Consider the following 14,945-nt stretch of genomic DNA (forward strand, 5'->3'; position numbering starts at 1 on the left):
CAGCAGTGACCAGACAGGCCTCCAGTGGAAGAGGATTTGCCCTCTCCAGGCAGGACACAGTGGTTCCTGTGAAGCCCTGCAGTGGTTCCTGTGAAGCAGTGGGGTGGTACCAGGCTGTTTCTGGTTGTTTTTCCCAAAAAATGAGCAGATAAAGGCTGGTTTGAAAAGGGAGGATGGAAAGATCTCACTGATGTGCACAGCAGTGACCTGACAGGCCAGGCCGGTGTTTGCCGGTGTCCAGAGAGACTCGATTGGAGCTAAAAAAAAATGAAAAAAAAAAAAACAACCAAAAAGGTCAAAGGTTCTTAAGCAGCTTTTACTTCAAGTAGGCAATTTACAGAATAAACTACCCAGGTGCCAAATTGCTCAGGATACAGCACTTGTGCTGTTTTTAAAAAAACATTTCCCTCTTCAGAGCAGCTGATGCTGAGGGGAGGGAGGCGCCAGAGTACCCGGCAGCCCCAAACAAGGATTTTTCCCCCTTTTTGAGTATTTTAAAGCCCTTTTCAGCCCTCCAGCTGCCAGGGGGCTGAGCAAGGCCTGTGCTGTTGTTGCTGCAGGCTGAGGAGTTCAGGACAGCCGTGCACATGCTGCTGGAGTGGCTCTCGGAGGCAGAGCAGTCCCTGCGCTTTCGGGGAGCGCTGCCCGACGACGCCGAGGCCCTGCAAGCCCTCATTGATGCCCACAAGGTAATGGGGAGCTGCAAAACACCACCCAGGGCAGGCTTAGAGGGGAGGGGAATATCAGTAAATATTTCCTTTGTGGCTTGCAGGAGTTCATGAAGAAAGTGGAGGAGAAGAGGGTGGACGTGAACGCGGCGGTGGGGATGGGCGAGGTCATCCTGGGCGCCTGCCACCCCGACTGCATCACCACCATCAAGCACTGGATCACCATCATCCGGGCCAGGTTTGAGGAGGTGAGTCCTGCAGGACTAGTTCCAGGCTGGTGGTGTTTCCAGAGAGTGGTGGGTCCTGCTCCAGGTTTCCCACGCTGAGTGGTTGCCCCGTGTTTCCAACAGGTTCTCACATGGGCAAAGCAGCACCAGCAGAGGCTGGAGTCAGCACTTTCCGAGCTGGTGGCCAATGCAGAGCTTCTGGAGGAGCTCCTGGCTTGGATCCAGTGGGCTGAGACCACCCTGATCCAGCGGGACCAGGACCCCATCCCCCAGAATATTGATCAGGTCAAGGCGCTCATCTCCGAGCACCAGGTGAGCCCTGAGCTGAGCTTGGGACAGGGGCAGGGCAGGGGAGGGAGGCTTTCCTGGCTCCCTGGGTGGAGGAGGCACTGCCTTCTCCTGGAATTCCCTATTAAAGCAGTGTGGGACCCAACTGGAGCAAATCCAGCCCAGGGATGATCTCCAGCCGTGGCAAACCCAAGCAGCAGCTCAGCCACAATCCCCAATCGCTGCTGCATGATGCTCACCTCCCTCCACAGGCCTGGCATGTCCCAGTGAGGGCTGGAAAGCAAAAAAAGGCTGAAATTACAAAGGGGTTTTTTTTTTTCATCCTTTCTGTGTTTTGACAGTCCTTTATGGAGGAGATGACACGGAAGCAGCCAGACGTGGACCGGGTGACAAAAACCTACAAAAGAAAAGCGACTGAGCCTCCCCACGGGCCCTTCATCGACAAATCCCGCGGCAACAGTGAGTCTGCTCTGGGTGCTAGGATGGCAGGAAATGAAATTCCTAGGAAGATAATTAGCTCTGATTATCAATTAACGAGGCATCCTGCGCTAACAGCCACCAGGAAGGCGCTGAGCCTCGTCAGGAGGGGAGAATCCAGGTGACATTTCCCAAATCTGGGTGTGCTGTTCCTGGGGGTGCTCCAGCACTGCTGCCCTCTCTGGGATGAAGTTTTGGGGTCTTTTATTGTGGTTTCTTGAAGCCAGAGTCCAGTGTGGGTTCCTGAGTGCTGGGGGTGTGGGTGTAGAGCTGTCTGTCACCCTGTCCTCCTACCTGGGGACAGCAGCCAGCAAGGCTGTGGGAGGTTTTCCATTCCAAAAAAACCAAAGCACATTTCACTGCTGCTCTTCAGCCTCCATGAACAGCACCTCAAACAACTCCTCTCCCTTTTTTTTTTCCCAGGGAAATGCTTGGGGCAGGCTGCTCCCCCCAGCATGCCCATCATCTCCCAGTCAGAAACGAAGAACCCCAGGATAAACCAGCTCTCAGCACGCTGGCAGCAGGTCTGGCTGCTGGCCCTGGAGAGGCAGAGGAAGCTCAACGATGCCCTGGACAGGCTGGAGGAGGTAACAGCCCCTGGCTGCTCCGGGCAGGGTGGGAGCTGGGAGTTCGTCCCCAGAGAGGTGCAAGAAGCATTTTAAATCAGTGCTGCCCCAGCTCTTACAGGCAGTTCTGCTGCCTTTTCACAAGTCAAATATTCCTAAAATATTAAGGCTAAAAAACCCTTTGGTGATGAAGTAATTAACTGCACATTAACCAGCTTTATGCCCCTGTATTTGGTAACTGTAGAGTTAATGACAGCCAGGCCCTGCTTTCCTCCTAATAATTAGTTTAACAATTACTGTCTCTATTTTATCCAACCATCTAATGCCATTTTTGTTTTTATTTATGCTTAACAAAGCAGCTATGCCCAGAAGTGAGTGGTTTTTTTTGTTTTCTGTTGCTTTTGCTGTAGGTCAGTTCAGTTCCTTCGTATCCATGTTTTTTCTTTGTTGCTTTTCACCCCAAGAATGTTTAGAGAGAGGGAAAAAAAAACAAAAAAATTTTTTCAATTGTTAAAATTGTTGTGTTACCTTGGTGTGAGCTGCTTGAGCTAGTGGGATCATGGGTCATGGGTGTTCTTTTGGGGTGGGGAGATAAGAGTGTTTAAATTGGAGGGTGTCAGGCTGGGGCTTAAGATGAGCAAGAAATCCCTTCTTGGCTGCTCAGAGGGAAAGGGAGAGGGGAGATTGTGCCCAGATTGATGCTGGCAGTGGGAATTCCTCCCTGGCAAGTGCCTGGGGTGAGGAAGGGCTGTGTGTGTGTGTCTGTGTGTGCCTGTAGCTGACCCTCCCTGCCTGTGTGTCCCCACAGCAGCGTGGGCAGCGCTGCATCCCCAGCCCCCCTGGGATGCACCAAATCCACCTGCTGCCTGTTGGCTCCCGCTGTGTGTCCTGTGCTGGGGATTCGCTTTGGGCAAAGCCCTCGCTGGGAATTGTCTGGAAAAAAATCCAGATAAACCTTCCCAGGAGGGGCGGGAAGGGAGCGGTGGCGCTGTGAGCTCACCAAAGGGCGTTTCGGGGTGGATCTGAGAGCGCTGCTCCTTTGGGGTTTCCACCACTGACTCTCCCTGGGTTTTCCTTCCAGTTGAAGGAGTTTGCCAACTTCGATTTTGACGTGTGGAGGAAGAAGTACATGCGCTGGATGAACCACAAGAAGTCGCGGGTGATGGATTTCTTCCGGCGCATCGACAAGGACCAGGACGGGAAAATCACGCGGCAGGAATTCATCGACGGCATCCTGGCTTCCAGTGAGTCCCTGGGAACCAACCCTGCTGCTCCTGCGTGCCTCTGTCTGATTGAGGAGCTCATCTTTTCCTTGTTTCCTTGCAGAATTCCCCACCACCAAGCTGGAGATGACGGCGGTGGCCGATATCTTTGATCGCGACGGTGACGGCTACATCGACTACTACGAGTTTGTGGCTGCCCTCCATCCCAACAAGGACGCCTACAGACCCACCACTGACGCTGACAAGATCGAGGATGAGGTGAGGAAGCAAAAAAAGGGGGTGCTCAGCAGGGCTGGGGGTGGTTCAGGCTGTGGGGAAGAGAAAAATTCGATTAAAAGAAGATTTTGGTGGTGCTGAGCCAAATTAATTGGTTGGAACTGAGCGTGTTGTAGAAGGAAAGGCTGCTTGGGGCTGTTTAATCAGAGCAGTGATTTGCACTGGGGGAGACTCCCAAAATGCTGGTTTCTCATCTCTTGTGTTGCTGGTGACAGGTCACCAGGCAAGTGGCCCAGTGCAAGTGTGCCAAGAGATTCCAAGTGGAGCAGATCGGCGAGAACAAATACCGGGTAAGGCAGAGAGGGGGATGCAAAAACCCCCCCCAAATCCTCCTTCTCCTTCCCATTGAGGGAGGGGGCATCACCCAGGGGGTGCCCAGCTTGGCACAGGGTGGGAACCCGGGCTGAGGCAGAGACCTCGTCCCCTGGCACTGGTGGAGTGGCTGGGATGTGTTTTCCCAGCTCCATCCTTGGCCCCAGGGCGTTCCCTGAGCTGGGAGAGCATAAAAGTGTCCCTGTTCTGGGGCAGGCAGCCCAGGGGCCCCGTGAAACGCTGCATTCACTGGGCTGGAGCCGCCCTTGGAGTTTCCCTCCTGGATGAGTGTACCTTGTGCCTGTGTTTTTCTTAGCTCGCTCCCCAAGAAGGGAGAAGGATTTCCTGACAGAATCTCTTTGTTGTGTTTCAAACCCTTCACCCAGGTGAAGTGGCGGCGCAATTCCCACTTCCCTGCCCCAGCTGGGTTTGGGGTTGATGTTCCAGCTGGGAGGAGCTGATCCCCCTCCAGCAGCACCGGCCCCAAGCTCCCAGAGCTTCTCCTTCCCCCCAAATAGCCCAAATTCCCCCAAATTTCTAACTCCTGCAGTTAACAGATTTCATGATTGTTGCACTGTTAATCCCATAAATGTTTTTTTCTTGTTTTTCTTTCCCCTTCCTCTGGACTTTCCTCCCCTGTCCCCCTTCCCTCTCCCTCCATAGTTCTTCCTCGGCAATCAGGTACAGTTTACCTCGTGGTGCTGTCTCTCACCTCTGGAATTTATTTTTAACCCTCTGTGTGTTGTGGTGCTGCTCTCTGTCCTGTGGTGCTGTGGGAGGATGTGATCTGGGAGCTCTGCTCAGCACAGCCTGGTACAGAGGAGTGCCACCCCCCCAAAAAAAAAAAAAATTGGGCAGAAAAAAAGAGAAAAAAATTGATGGAAAAAACAGGATTTGGTAAAAGTGCAGAGATTTTTCTCTCTGGATTTATTTGGGATGTTCGTGGTGGTGAATTATGGAATTATGGTCACTGGATGTGTTCTCCTGAGGGGCACAGCCTGCACCAGGCTCGGGGTGGGTTTGGGCTGCAATCACCATGGAATGAGAGCGCTGAGTAATCCTGTAGGACAACTAAACCCTCATCCTGCTACTCCCACTGAGTAACTCCTCACTGGGGCAAGGCTCCCCTCCCAGAACCTGCATGGATCCTGAGAGTGTCGTGACCTGAGATGAGCCCAGCCTCCTTTAGAACAGGGCTGGGGCACCCTGTGTCCCTCTGATGTCCCCACTGCCCCTGCCCAGATTAAAATAAACTCCTTTTTCACATGCAGTGATGGTGCCCACCCAAAAATGTGCCCCAAAAGATGCCCAAAATGAAACAAACTTGGATGTTGGAAGTGGATGACTCCTGAGAGCTCTGGCTTTCGTTTAGGCAGTGATAATAGAAATGTCTTCAACAAAAATAATGAGAATTGATTCGTCCCTGGGGTTGGCTCTTGAAGGACATCTCATGTAGAGGTTTCCCTGCTCCCTTCCCTGCCTGTGAGCAGCTCTTTAACTGGGACAAGGACAGCTTGGTAGCACCCTCAAGCAGGGAGCCACCAATGGTCCAGTCCCATATCCCTGTGGGTCAGAGGTGTCACCTGCCCTGACCCATCCCAGACACTTGCCATTCTCTGTTTTCACTGGATCTCTAATTTTGCATCTCCACACACAGAAAATGCTCCTGTTGGGTTTTTTTTTTTTCCTCTTTTTTAATAATTCTGGAGAGGGTCTTGCCTCCAAAACCTGGTTCGCCTGTCTTCTCATCCCAGCAGGTGCTCTGCAGACCTGGATGCAGAGCTGCCACATCCCAGCCAGGCTCTCCATGTCCCACCCAGGAGCCTGGGCTTGGGTGCCCAAGAGATTTAGGGGAGCTTTACAAGCACATGCTTTTGATCCGGGGTGCACTTTTGTGATACATTTCAAACCACTAATGAACATCGCAATCACTAATCAGCATTGCTGGGGACTCCTGCCTGGATTCCCATCACTCTGCACTCATCCAAACATCCTCACTGGGCGATTGCTGGGGCTTTGTGGCTGGTGGGGTCAAGTCTGAGGCTCAGGGGAATCCCTGGGTTTCACACTTGGTTGGTGGTGATCAGAGGTGTCTGGCTGGGCTTGTCCTGCTGAATCAGCCGGCTCCTTCCCACGTGGGCTGCACCAGGAGGGTCAGGGCATTGCCAGCCTCTATTTCCTTCACAAAAAAAAAAAGAGGAAAAAACTAGAATTCTGTTTGTGAAAACCCATCCAACCCCAAATTCTAAAATCTCCTTGAACAGCTTTAAAGTTAAAGCATTTGGGTTGGTTGCATCATCTTCAAACCAGGCAGGTAAACTCCTCATCAATTGAGGATTTACCTCTCACTTATTCCAGAAGAACCTGTCTGGAGAAGCCTTTAAAGTGTGCAATAGGTGGCTGGGAGCCTCTGGTGCAGCCTGGGGAGGGAAGGAGCCGTGTTCCCATGGTTGTTCCCCTTTCCCTGACCCTTTCCTTGCCCCACAGTTTGGAGACTCCCAGCAGCTGCGGCTGGTCCGGATCCTGAGGAGCACGGTCATGGTCCGTGTGGGAGGAGGATGGATGGCCCTGGACGAGTTTCTAGTGAAGAATGACCCGTGCAGAGGTAAGGCTTGGTGCAACCTGAGTCTTCCCACCCACGGAGGGGAGTTTGGACGCTGTGGCTGGGTCATTGTCCAGATGGGCAGGAGCTGGAGAAACAGATTCAGAGCAAACCAAGAAATTGGAATCACCAGATTTGGTGATGCTGCAGCTAACCTGGCAGTGTTTATCCAGGGAAAGAGGGAAGGGTTGTGTTTTCCTTGGTTTTAAGGCCCTCAGCAAGTGGAGCTGGGGTCACCTCCTCCCCAAAACCTTGAGGTGTGACAGTGATCAGAACCCCAGGGCTGGACCAGAGCCATGCCCAGGGGGCAGAGCAGGATTAGCCAGGGGCTGGCCAGGACTGGAGCGTGTTTTGGAGAGTGCTCCACGTTTCCCTGGGGTCTCTGGGGTGTTAATTGCTTCGGCTGTGTCTTGTTCAAGCTGCTGCATTCCGCGCCCCGGCTGCCCGACGGCTGTTGCTGAAAGCAGCATGATTGATTTACAGCGAGCCGAGCTCCCCCTCGGGCTTTTCCTGCTCCTCCTCCGCCCTTCACGCTTTGCAGCAGATGTTTTGCAGCGCTGGCATCGAGGTTGTTGCTATCCCTTGCTTATCTCAGCGTGGTGCTTCCCTCCTGACGTTGCTTTCTTGGCTTTCTGGCCCCGGAATTCCTCCGTAAGGCTCGGTGTGCATGCCCTCGCTCTGTTTGAACACCCCTGAGCATGAGGCACCCAGACCTGCTTCCAACACGTCAGCTGAAGCCCACAGACCTTCTCCCTGCTTGGTTGCCCTTTGCTTGTCAAAAGGAGGCCCTCCAGCTCTTTGAGGCGTTTGGATGAAGGTTTTCTGAAAAATCGGTTTTCAGTGCCTGGTTGGAAAAGCTGGGAAGGTGGTTTTCTCTCCTCTCTCCCCAAAAAAATGAGTGGAGAGCTGTGAGAGAGCAGAATCTCTCTCAGATTCTCAAGAATCCAATGGCTGGTTGGAAAAGTTGGGAAGGTGGTTTTCTCTCCTCTCTCCCCAAAAAATTAATGGAGAGCTGTTGGAGAGTAGAATCTCTCTCAGATTCTCAAGAATCTCAACCCTTCAAAGCTGCTTTTGCTGTTTTTAAGCCACATTAAGGATTACACTTTAAAGATCACACTGGCCGCTGTTGTGACATGGTGAGTTTAAGGGCCATCAGGATGCTTTTCCACAAGAGAGGAACTGAGCATCCCGTGTGAATTCCTGACCCTGGGGCAGCTTTTAATCAGCCAGTTTCTCAAAGAGCTGATCCATGGCTTTAAGGCAGAGCAGGAGAACCTCGCTGCTTTTAGAGCTGGCCTTGGGGAGATGCCCAAAAAAGCTGCTCCCAGCCCTGGAGCCTCGTGAGCCCTGATGAGGATGTTGGATCCCTCCAAAGCTGAGTTCTCCTTCCTCTCTCCCCTGCAGCACGAGGAAGGACCAACCTGGAGCTGCGGGAGAAGTTCATCCTGCCCGAGGGAGCCTCGCAGGGGATGACCCCGTTCCGCTCGCGGGGCCGCCGCTCCAAACCCTCGTCCAGAGCAGCCTCCCCGACCAGGTCCAGCTCCAGTGCCAGCCAGAGCAACCACAGCTGCGCCTCCATGCCCTCCTCTCCTGCCACCCCAGCCAGCGGAGCCAAGGTGGGCACAGGGGGGAGCTTTCCCTTCCCTTTAGGGACTCCAATGGGGAGCTGCAGCTGGAGGGAGGAGGAAGGTTGGGGTCTGGGGGTTTGAGGAGGGCTCCAGAAGGTGCTCCTTGGTGTCCAGGTGGGAAGGGGTGGGATGCTGCAGGACAGATTTCCAGGTTTCCAGCCCTCCACAGGAGGGTCCCCAGCGCTCGCCGTGCAGCTGAAGGCTCCTGGTGCCCGAGGCAGGGCTGTGGTGTCAGGAGGAAACCATCACCCCTCATCTCTCCTTCCCCACCATGTCATTATTTCATTCGCCTTTTGGGTTTTTCCCCTTTATTTTAATTTATTCCCAATTCCCGTTTGGTTCTCGCTCCATTTTAGTACCGTTTCCCCCCCCATTTTCCAGATCACACTCCCATTTCTCTTTTTTTTTATTTTTTTATTTTATTTTTTACCACTCATCCCGCCTCTCCCCCCCTCCCTTTCCTTGGCTTTTCCATTTCACAGACTCCACACCACTTCTCCCGATGTTATGACAAACCCTGGTTGATAAACAGTAAAGCGAGCACCCCCCTGAGGGGAATCGATTATTCCGACTTCCAGCTGCCCAGCACTGAGGTAGAGTATGGTCTGCCAGCCCCCAGGAGCTGCTGGCAGCCTGGAGTGCCCCTGGCACGGAGCCATCCCACTGCCCTGCCTGCTCCTAACGCTTTCCTCCTGGTAGAGCAGCGCTTGTAGCACCGCTAACGCTCCGACTGTTGGTTTTTCATGAGTCTCCAACTCGGATTAAAATTTAAATATCGGCTTCAAAGTGAAGCACGACGCTTTCGGTTCACCCTCACCTGCTTCCAAGCAGTGTTAATCCTCGCGTGCTTTGAGAAATGTATTCATTTTTCCGAGCTTTATTGGAAAGGGGCCGCGTTTGGCTTCCCAAAAAATTGAAATCCAGCGGCCGAGTTGAGACTTGAAAATCAGCTACAGCGCATGCACCGTGAGCACAGCGCCTCAGTTTTATGGAGAGCTTGTGTTTATCACCGCGTTCAAGCACGTCTGGTGTGTCCAGCCACCGCCTTGGTGCTCCCAGGAGGATGAATTTGGGCTGAGGATTTGGTTTTCCTCAAGTTTTCGGCCTCCTCGTGGACTTTTCCTGCCCTTGCGAGTGGGTGATGAGAAGCACCGGGTAGATCCCGGTGGTTCCCTGTGTCTTGCTGCTCAGCGGCGCTTCCATGTGCAACATGGATTAATTGGATTCACCAGGAGGTCAGGAGCACTTCCCCAGTTGCCCCAAATTGATGCTTGCTGCCTATTTTAACATAGGATCAAGGATGAGAATCGAAATCTCTGATGATGACAGTGGTGCCTCGAAAATCACGCGTTAATGGATTTTGATTCCCTCAGCTGCCCCTCTCTCCCTGCAGCTCCAGTTTCATCACATCCCAACATTTCTGAGGTTCCCAAAAATCACAAAATTGCAGGGGATGGAGGCAATGCCCTCTGGGATCTGTGTATCTCTCCAGGGATGCTGCACCCCTAAAACCCCCAGGGCTGGGGACACAACAGGCAGGTGCTTTCCTGCAGCTCTGCCCCAAACCCAGAGCTTTGGATGGTGAACTGGAACTGGAGCTGCCTTTTCCAGCTGGATCCAGGTGCCCTCGCCCTGCTGGCACCTTCCCCTTGGCTTCCTGCAGCAGCAGTGGGAGCAGAGTTGCCTGTTGTGCTGCTTCACCCCACACCAGCTGCACTTCCAACATCTTAAAGGTCGGGAAAAGGCACCGTGAAAAGAGCTGAGCTGCTGTGGTTTGTGTCCCTGTCCATCACTTTTACAATTTGGCTGCTTCTGGGCACTGGGAGTGGTGTGGACACCAGCACCAGGGTGTCCCTGCACCTCTGCCCTGTGCTACTCAAGATCCCGAGTTGGACTTGATATTCCAAAATGCTCCTGGAGCTGCTTGGATGCTAAAATCCCTATTTTTCCCGTATTGCACATTCTCTTTGTGGAGGTTTCCAGCCATGATGCTGCCTCTTAACAGCACAGCTTTGCTCAGAATTTTCTTTTTCAGCCTGCAGCTCACAAGCTGCCGCTCCCCTCCAAATTTTCAGCATTCGGGCTTTCCCCTCATTTTATAAACCACTGAAGCAGCAGCTTGTGCCTTCCCTGACCGTTGAGATGGGGGTTCCTCAAACGCCCAGATTTTTGCTGAGGATGTGATCTGGGCTGTCACCTGGGCCTGTCAGGGTGCAGGTGGCAGCTGAGGGATGTCCTGTGTGTGCTTCCTCCCAAGGTGACCCCCTCGGCGGGCAGCAAGCTGAAGCGCCCCACGTTCCACTCCAGCAGGACCTCCCTGGCTGGGGACACCAGTAACAGCTCCTCCCCAGCCTCCACAGGTGCCAAAACCACCCGGGCAGGTGAGTGAGGGGAAAAGGTGGGAAAAGGTGGGAAAACTCCCCCCCGGTGCAGTGGAGAAAATACAGAATATTTGAGGGGTGGGTGGTGGGCAAGGAGAGGCTGGCACAGCTCTGCAGCTTAATGCATCAGGAGGAACAGAACTCAGGGCATCAGGAGGAACAAACTTTGGCATTGAGAGGATCAAAATTTAAGGAATCAGGAGGAACAAAGGGCATTGGGAGGAGGAGCAAGGGGCATCAGGAGGAGCAAACCTTAGGGCATCAGGAGGAATAAAGGGCATCAGGAGAAAAACTTAGGGCGTTGAGAGGAACAACACTTAAGGCATCACAAGGAACAAACCTTAGGGCATCAGGAGGAACAAACCTCAGGGAGGACATTGAGAGGAACAAAACTTAGGGCATCAGGAGGAACAAAGGGCATGAGGAGGAGCAAAACTTAGGGCATCAGAGGGAACAAACATTAAGGCATAGGGAGGAACAAAACTTAGGGCATTGGGAGGAAGAAAAATTTAGAGCATCAGGAGGAACAAAACTTAAGGCCTCAGGAGGAACAAAGGGCATTGAAAGGAGCAAAACTTAAGGCATTGGGAGTAACAAAACTTAGGGCATCCGAGGGAACAAACCTTAAGGCATAGGGAGGAACAAAACTTAGAGCATCAGGAGGAACAAAACTTGGGGCATTGGGAGGAACAAAAGGCATGGAGAGGAGCAAAACTTAAGGCATCATAGGGAACAAAGGGCATCAGTAGGAACAAGGGGCATCGGAAGGAACAAACCTTAAGGCATCAGGGGGAATAAACCTTAAGGCATAGGGAGGAGCAAAACTTAGAGCATCAGGAGGAACAAAACTTGGGGCATTGGGAGGAAGAAAAATTTAGAGCATCAGGAGGAACGAAACTTAAGGCATCAGGAGGAACAAAGGGCATTGAAAGGAGCAAAACTTAGGGCATTGGGGGAACAAAAGGCATGAGGAGGAGCAAAACTTAGGGCAGTCGGAGGAACGAAACTTAGAGCATCAGAGGGAGCAAACCTTAAGGCATAGGGAGGAACGAAACTTAGAGCATCAGAGGGAGCAAACTTTAAGGCATAGGGAGGAGCAAAACTTAAAGCATCATAGGGAACAAAGGGCATCAGTAGGAACAAGGGGCATCGGAAGGAGCAAACCTTAGGGCATCAGGGGGAATAAACCTTAAGGCATAGGGAGGAGCAAAACTTAGGGCAATCAGAGGAACAAAACTTAGAGCATGAGAGGGAGCAAACCTTAAGGCATAGGGAGGAACAAAACTTAGAGCATCAGGAGGAACAAAACTTGGGGCATTGGGAGGAAGAAAAATTTAGAGCATCAGGAGGAACAAAACTTAAGGCATCAGGAGGAACAAAGGGCATTGGGAGTAACAAAACTTAGGGCATTGGGGGAACAAAAGGCATGAGGAGGAGCAAAATTTAGGGCAATCGGAGGAACGAAACTTAGAGCATCAGAGGGAACAAACCTTAAGGCATAGGGAGGAGCAAAACTTAGGGCATTGGGAGGAAGAAAAATTTAGAGCATCAGGAGGAACAAAACTTAAGGCCTCAGGAGGAACAAAGGGCATTGAAAGGAGCAAAACTTAAGGCATTGAGAGTAACAAAACTTAGAGCATTGGGGGAACAAAAGGCATGAGGAGGAGCAAAATTTAGGGCAATCGGAGGAACGAAACTTAGAGCATCAGAGGGAACAAACTTTGAGGCATAGGGAGGAACGAAATTTAGAGCATCAGGAGGAACGAAACTTAAGACATTAGGAGGAACAAAGGGCATTGAAAGGAACAAAACGTAGGGCATTGGGGGAACAAAAGGCATGAGGAGGAGCAAAATTTAGGGCAATCAGAGGAACGAAACTTAGAGCATCAGAGGGAGCAAACCTTGAGGCATAGGGAGGAGCAAAACTTAGAGCATCCTCTAAGGAACAAGCCTCCTGCTGAGGGCTCTGGGCTCTCCCTGCAGACCCCAAGAAGGCCGCCAGCCGCCCCACGAGCCGCGCCGGGAGCCGCACGGGCAGCAGGGCCAGCAGCCGGCGGGGCAGCGACGCCTCCGACTTCGACCTGCTGGAGACGCAGTCGGCGTGCTCGGACACCTCGGAGAGCAGCGCGGCCGGCGGGCAGGGCTCCCGCCGCGGCGCCGCCAAGCCCTCCAAAATCCCCACCATGTCCAAGAAAACCACCCCGAAAACGCCCGGCCCCAAGAGATAATACTGTACCCGCCGCCCTCCCTGGGGAGAGGAAGGAAAAGCAGACATACAAACAGAAAAAAACAAAAAAAAAAAAAAAAAAACACCCAACCTGTGTCCACTTTTTAACCCTACATTGGATGTATATTTATTCTAAATGGGAGAAACTATATTGTTAAAAGTGTAAAAGAAAAGTTGTGTTATGAAGCTGCCTTATTTGGATTATTTCTTCTTGGGTTTTTTTTTTGGTTTATGGTTTTGTTTTGGTTTTTTTTTTTTTTTCTTTTTTGTAAGTTACTATTTTCATGTGAATATTTATGTAGATAAAAAAAAAAAAAATTTGCCTCTCGGTGACCCCCCTGTTTAGAGAGGGGCCTGGAAAACTGAAATGTGGGAGAGAAAGAAAAAAAAAATCAAGAAAAAGATTTAAAAAAAAAAAAAGGAAGCAAAAAAAAAAGGTCAAGATGTGAAAGTGTAAAGAAAAACTAAAATATAAATAGGATTTCTGCGCGGTGCAGGGTGTGAACCTGCTTTATCTTTTAGGATTGTTTCCTAAATGCATCTTTATAAACTTAACTTGCTGTCTCAGCAAGGTAAATTATATTTAAAAGCAAAGACCTGAATCCTGCAGTGTTCAAGGAACTCTCTTTTTGTAAATCACAGATACCTCAACCAGAGAAACATGAGGTGAGGGGACTTGGGGCTTATGTTTCCATTTTTTTTAAAGCTATGTGGTTTTATCTGAAGAAAGCGGAGTTTGACTTTAATAAAATTTGCACACACTACAGCAAAGGCCGTGACAATTTTGCTGTCTTGAAAATACTGTCCTGACAACTTTGTTTTTAAAGAACAAACCGAGGGTGAAGGGTTTGGGGAGGGGTTTCAGGAGGGGCTTCACCCATGCAGGGTAGGATTGCAGGTCTGGATCACTGGGATGCATCCCTTAGAGGTGGTGGGCCCTCCAAAATCAAGGAATCTTCTGGATTGATGGCTTAACCAGCCCTTACACAATCACTGTTTTATCTGCATCTCTCTTTTGTTTTCCTATTTATTATTTAACTGGTCATTCCACTTCCAGCCAGGCTGAGATTGATGTGAACTCTGCTCCTAGGAGAAATCTGGACTTACACGCACAGTTGCTTGTCCTTGAAATGAGTCTCACCAGCACACTCGCTGCAAGTCCTGTCTCGCTTTTGTACGCTCCTTTTTCTTTGTAATAAAATCCAACTTGACCAAGTGACCAGGAGACGAGGGCTCTGCACAGCTCCTGTATTTATTAAATATTGTTCCTCTCCGGCTCTGACCGTGTTGCTGTGTGATTCTCTCAATTGGTTTCAAATTGAGGCAAAACCGAAGCTCTACCAATGAATTGTTTAAAAGAACCAGACACATTTTTGTATTAAAATTGCTTGCGGTAATAAACAATCTTGCCTCCTGCTTTATTCCCCAGTGTGTTAGCTTTGTAAAGAAGCTTATCCCGTGTGGGGGGAAGGCAGTGACTGTGGGATTCAGGGGGTGTTTGCACCCAGGTTTTCTTGTGGGATGGAGCAGGGAACCACCCAGCCCCAAAATTAAAGTGGTCCAGGTGGGTGGGTGAGGCTCAGTGGAGTGGGGAAGGGATGCAAGGGGGTGTCCAAGGGTTTGGGTGGCCTTGGGAGGAATTCCCTGGTTGGATGGGTGTCCCCAGGTGTGTTTGTTCAGGGATTTGGGTGCCAATGAGGGTGGATCCACCTGGGTCTGGTTTCCCACAAGGGTGAGTGTCCCCAGGTGTGAATATTCATGGATTTGGGTGCCAGTGAGGGTGGATACCCCTCGGTTTGGTTGCCTACAAGGGGGAGCCTCCTTAGGGGTGGGTGTCCATGGGGTGAGCATCCCTAGGAATGGATCTCCAGGCATTTGTGCACCCACGAGCAGGAGCATCCCTAGGAATGGCTTTGGGTGTGAGTGAGGGTGGGAACCCAGGGCTTTGGGTGCCCACCAGGACAAGCATCCCCAGGGATGGGTTCTTATGAATTTTTGTCTCCATGGCTTTGACTACCCATGAGGACAAGCATCCCCAGGGATGGATTCCCATGAATTTGGGTCTCCACA

At 51.4% G+C, this 14,945-nt stretch overlaps 1 protein-coding gene across 22 annotated transcripts in view; it reads left to right on the plus strand.

The window, feature by feature from the left end:
• The window catches only part of MACF1 (microtubule actin crosslinking factor 1), a 155,071-nt gene extending 140,780 nt beyond the window's left edge, over window positions 1–14,291 (plus strand). For 15 of the 22 annotated variants that reach the window (XM_074555820.1, XM_074555821.1, XM_074555829.1 and 12 more), the window contains 14 exons: window positions 561–689; window positions 773–916; window positions 1,019–1,207; window positions 1,525–1,642; window positions 2,084–2,247; window positions 3,308–3,470; window positions 3,553–3,707; window positions 3,941–4,015; window positions 4,701–4,718; window positions 6,525–6,642; window positions 8,044–8,255; window positions 8,750–8,860; window positions 10,525–10,648; window positions 12,632–14,291. In XM_074555820.1, the coding sequence (XP_074411921.1) occupies window positions 561–689; window positions 773–916; window positions 1,019–1,207; window positions 1,525–1,642; window positions 2,084–2,247; window positions 3,308–3,470; window positions 3,553–3,707; window positions 3,941–4,015; window positions 4,701–4,718; window positions 6,525–6,642; window positions 8,044–8,255; window positions 8,750–8,860; window positions 10,525–10,648; window positions 12,632–12,876 (1,965 nt within the window). In that variant the 3' untranslated portion in view covers window positions 12,877–14,291. The remainder of the gene's footprint in view (window positions 1–560; window positions 690–772; window positions 917–1,018; window positions 1,208–1,524; window positions 1,643–2,083; window positions 2,248–3,307; window positions 3,471–3,552; window positions 3,708–3,940; window positions 4,016–4,700; window positions 4,719–6,524; window positions 6,643–8,043; window positions 8,256–8,749; window positions 8,861–10,524; window positions 10,649–12,631) is intronic. The other 7 variants (XM_074555831.1, XM_074555833.1, XM_074555816.1 and 4 more) reach the window with 3 other exon arrangements.
• The last annotated feature ends 654 nt before the right edge of the window (window positions 14,292–14,945 follow it).

Source organism: Zonotrichia albicollis, chromosome 20 (assembly GCF_047830755.1).
Source record: "Zonotrichia albicollis isolate bZonAlb1 chromosome 20, bZonAlb1.hap1, whole genome shotgun sequence".
In the NCBI taxonomy this organism is placed as follows: domain Eukaryota; kingdom Metazoa; phylum Chordata; class Aves; order Passeriformes; family Passerellidae; genus Zonotrichia; species Zonotrichia albicollis.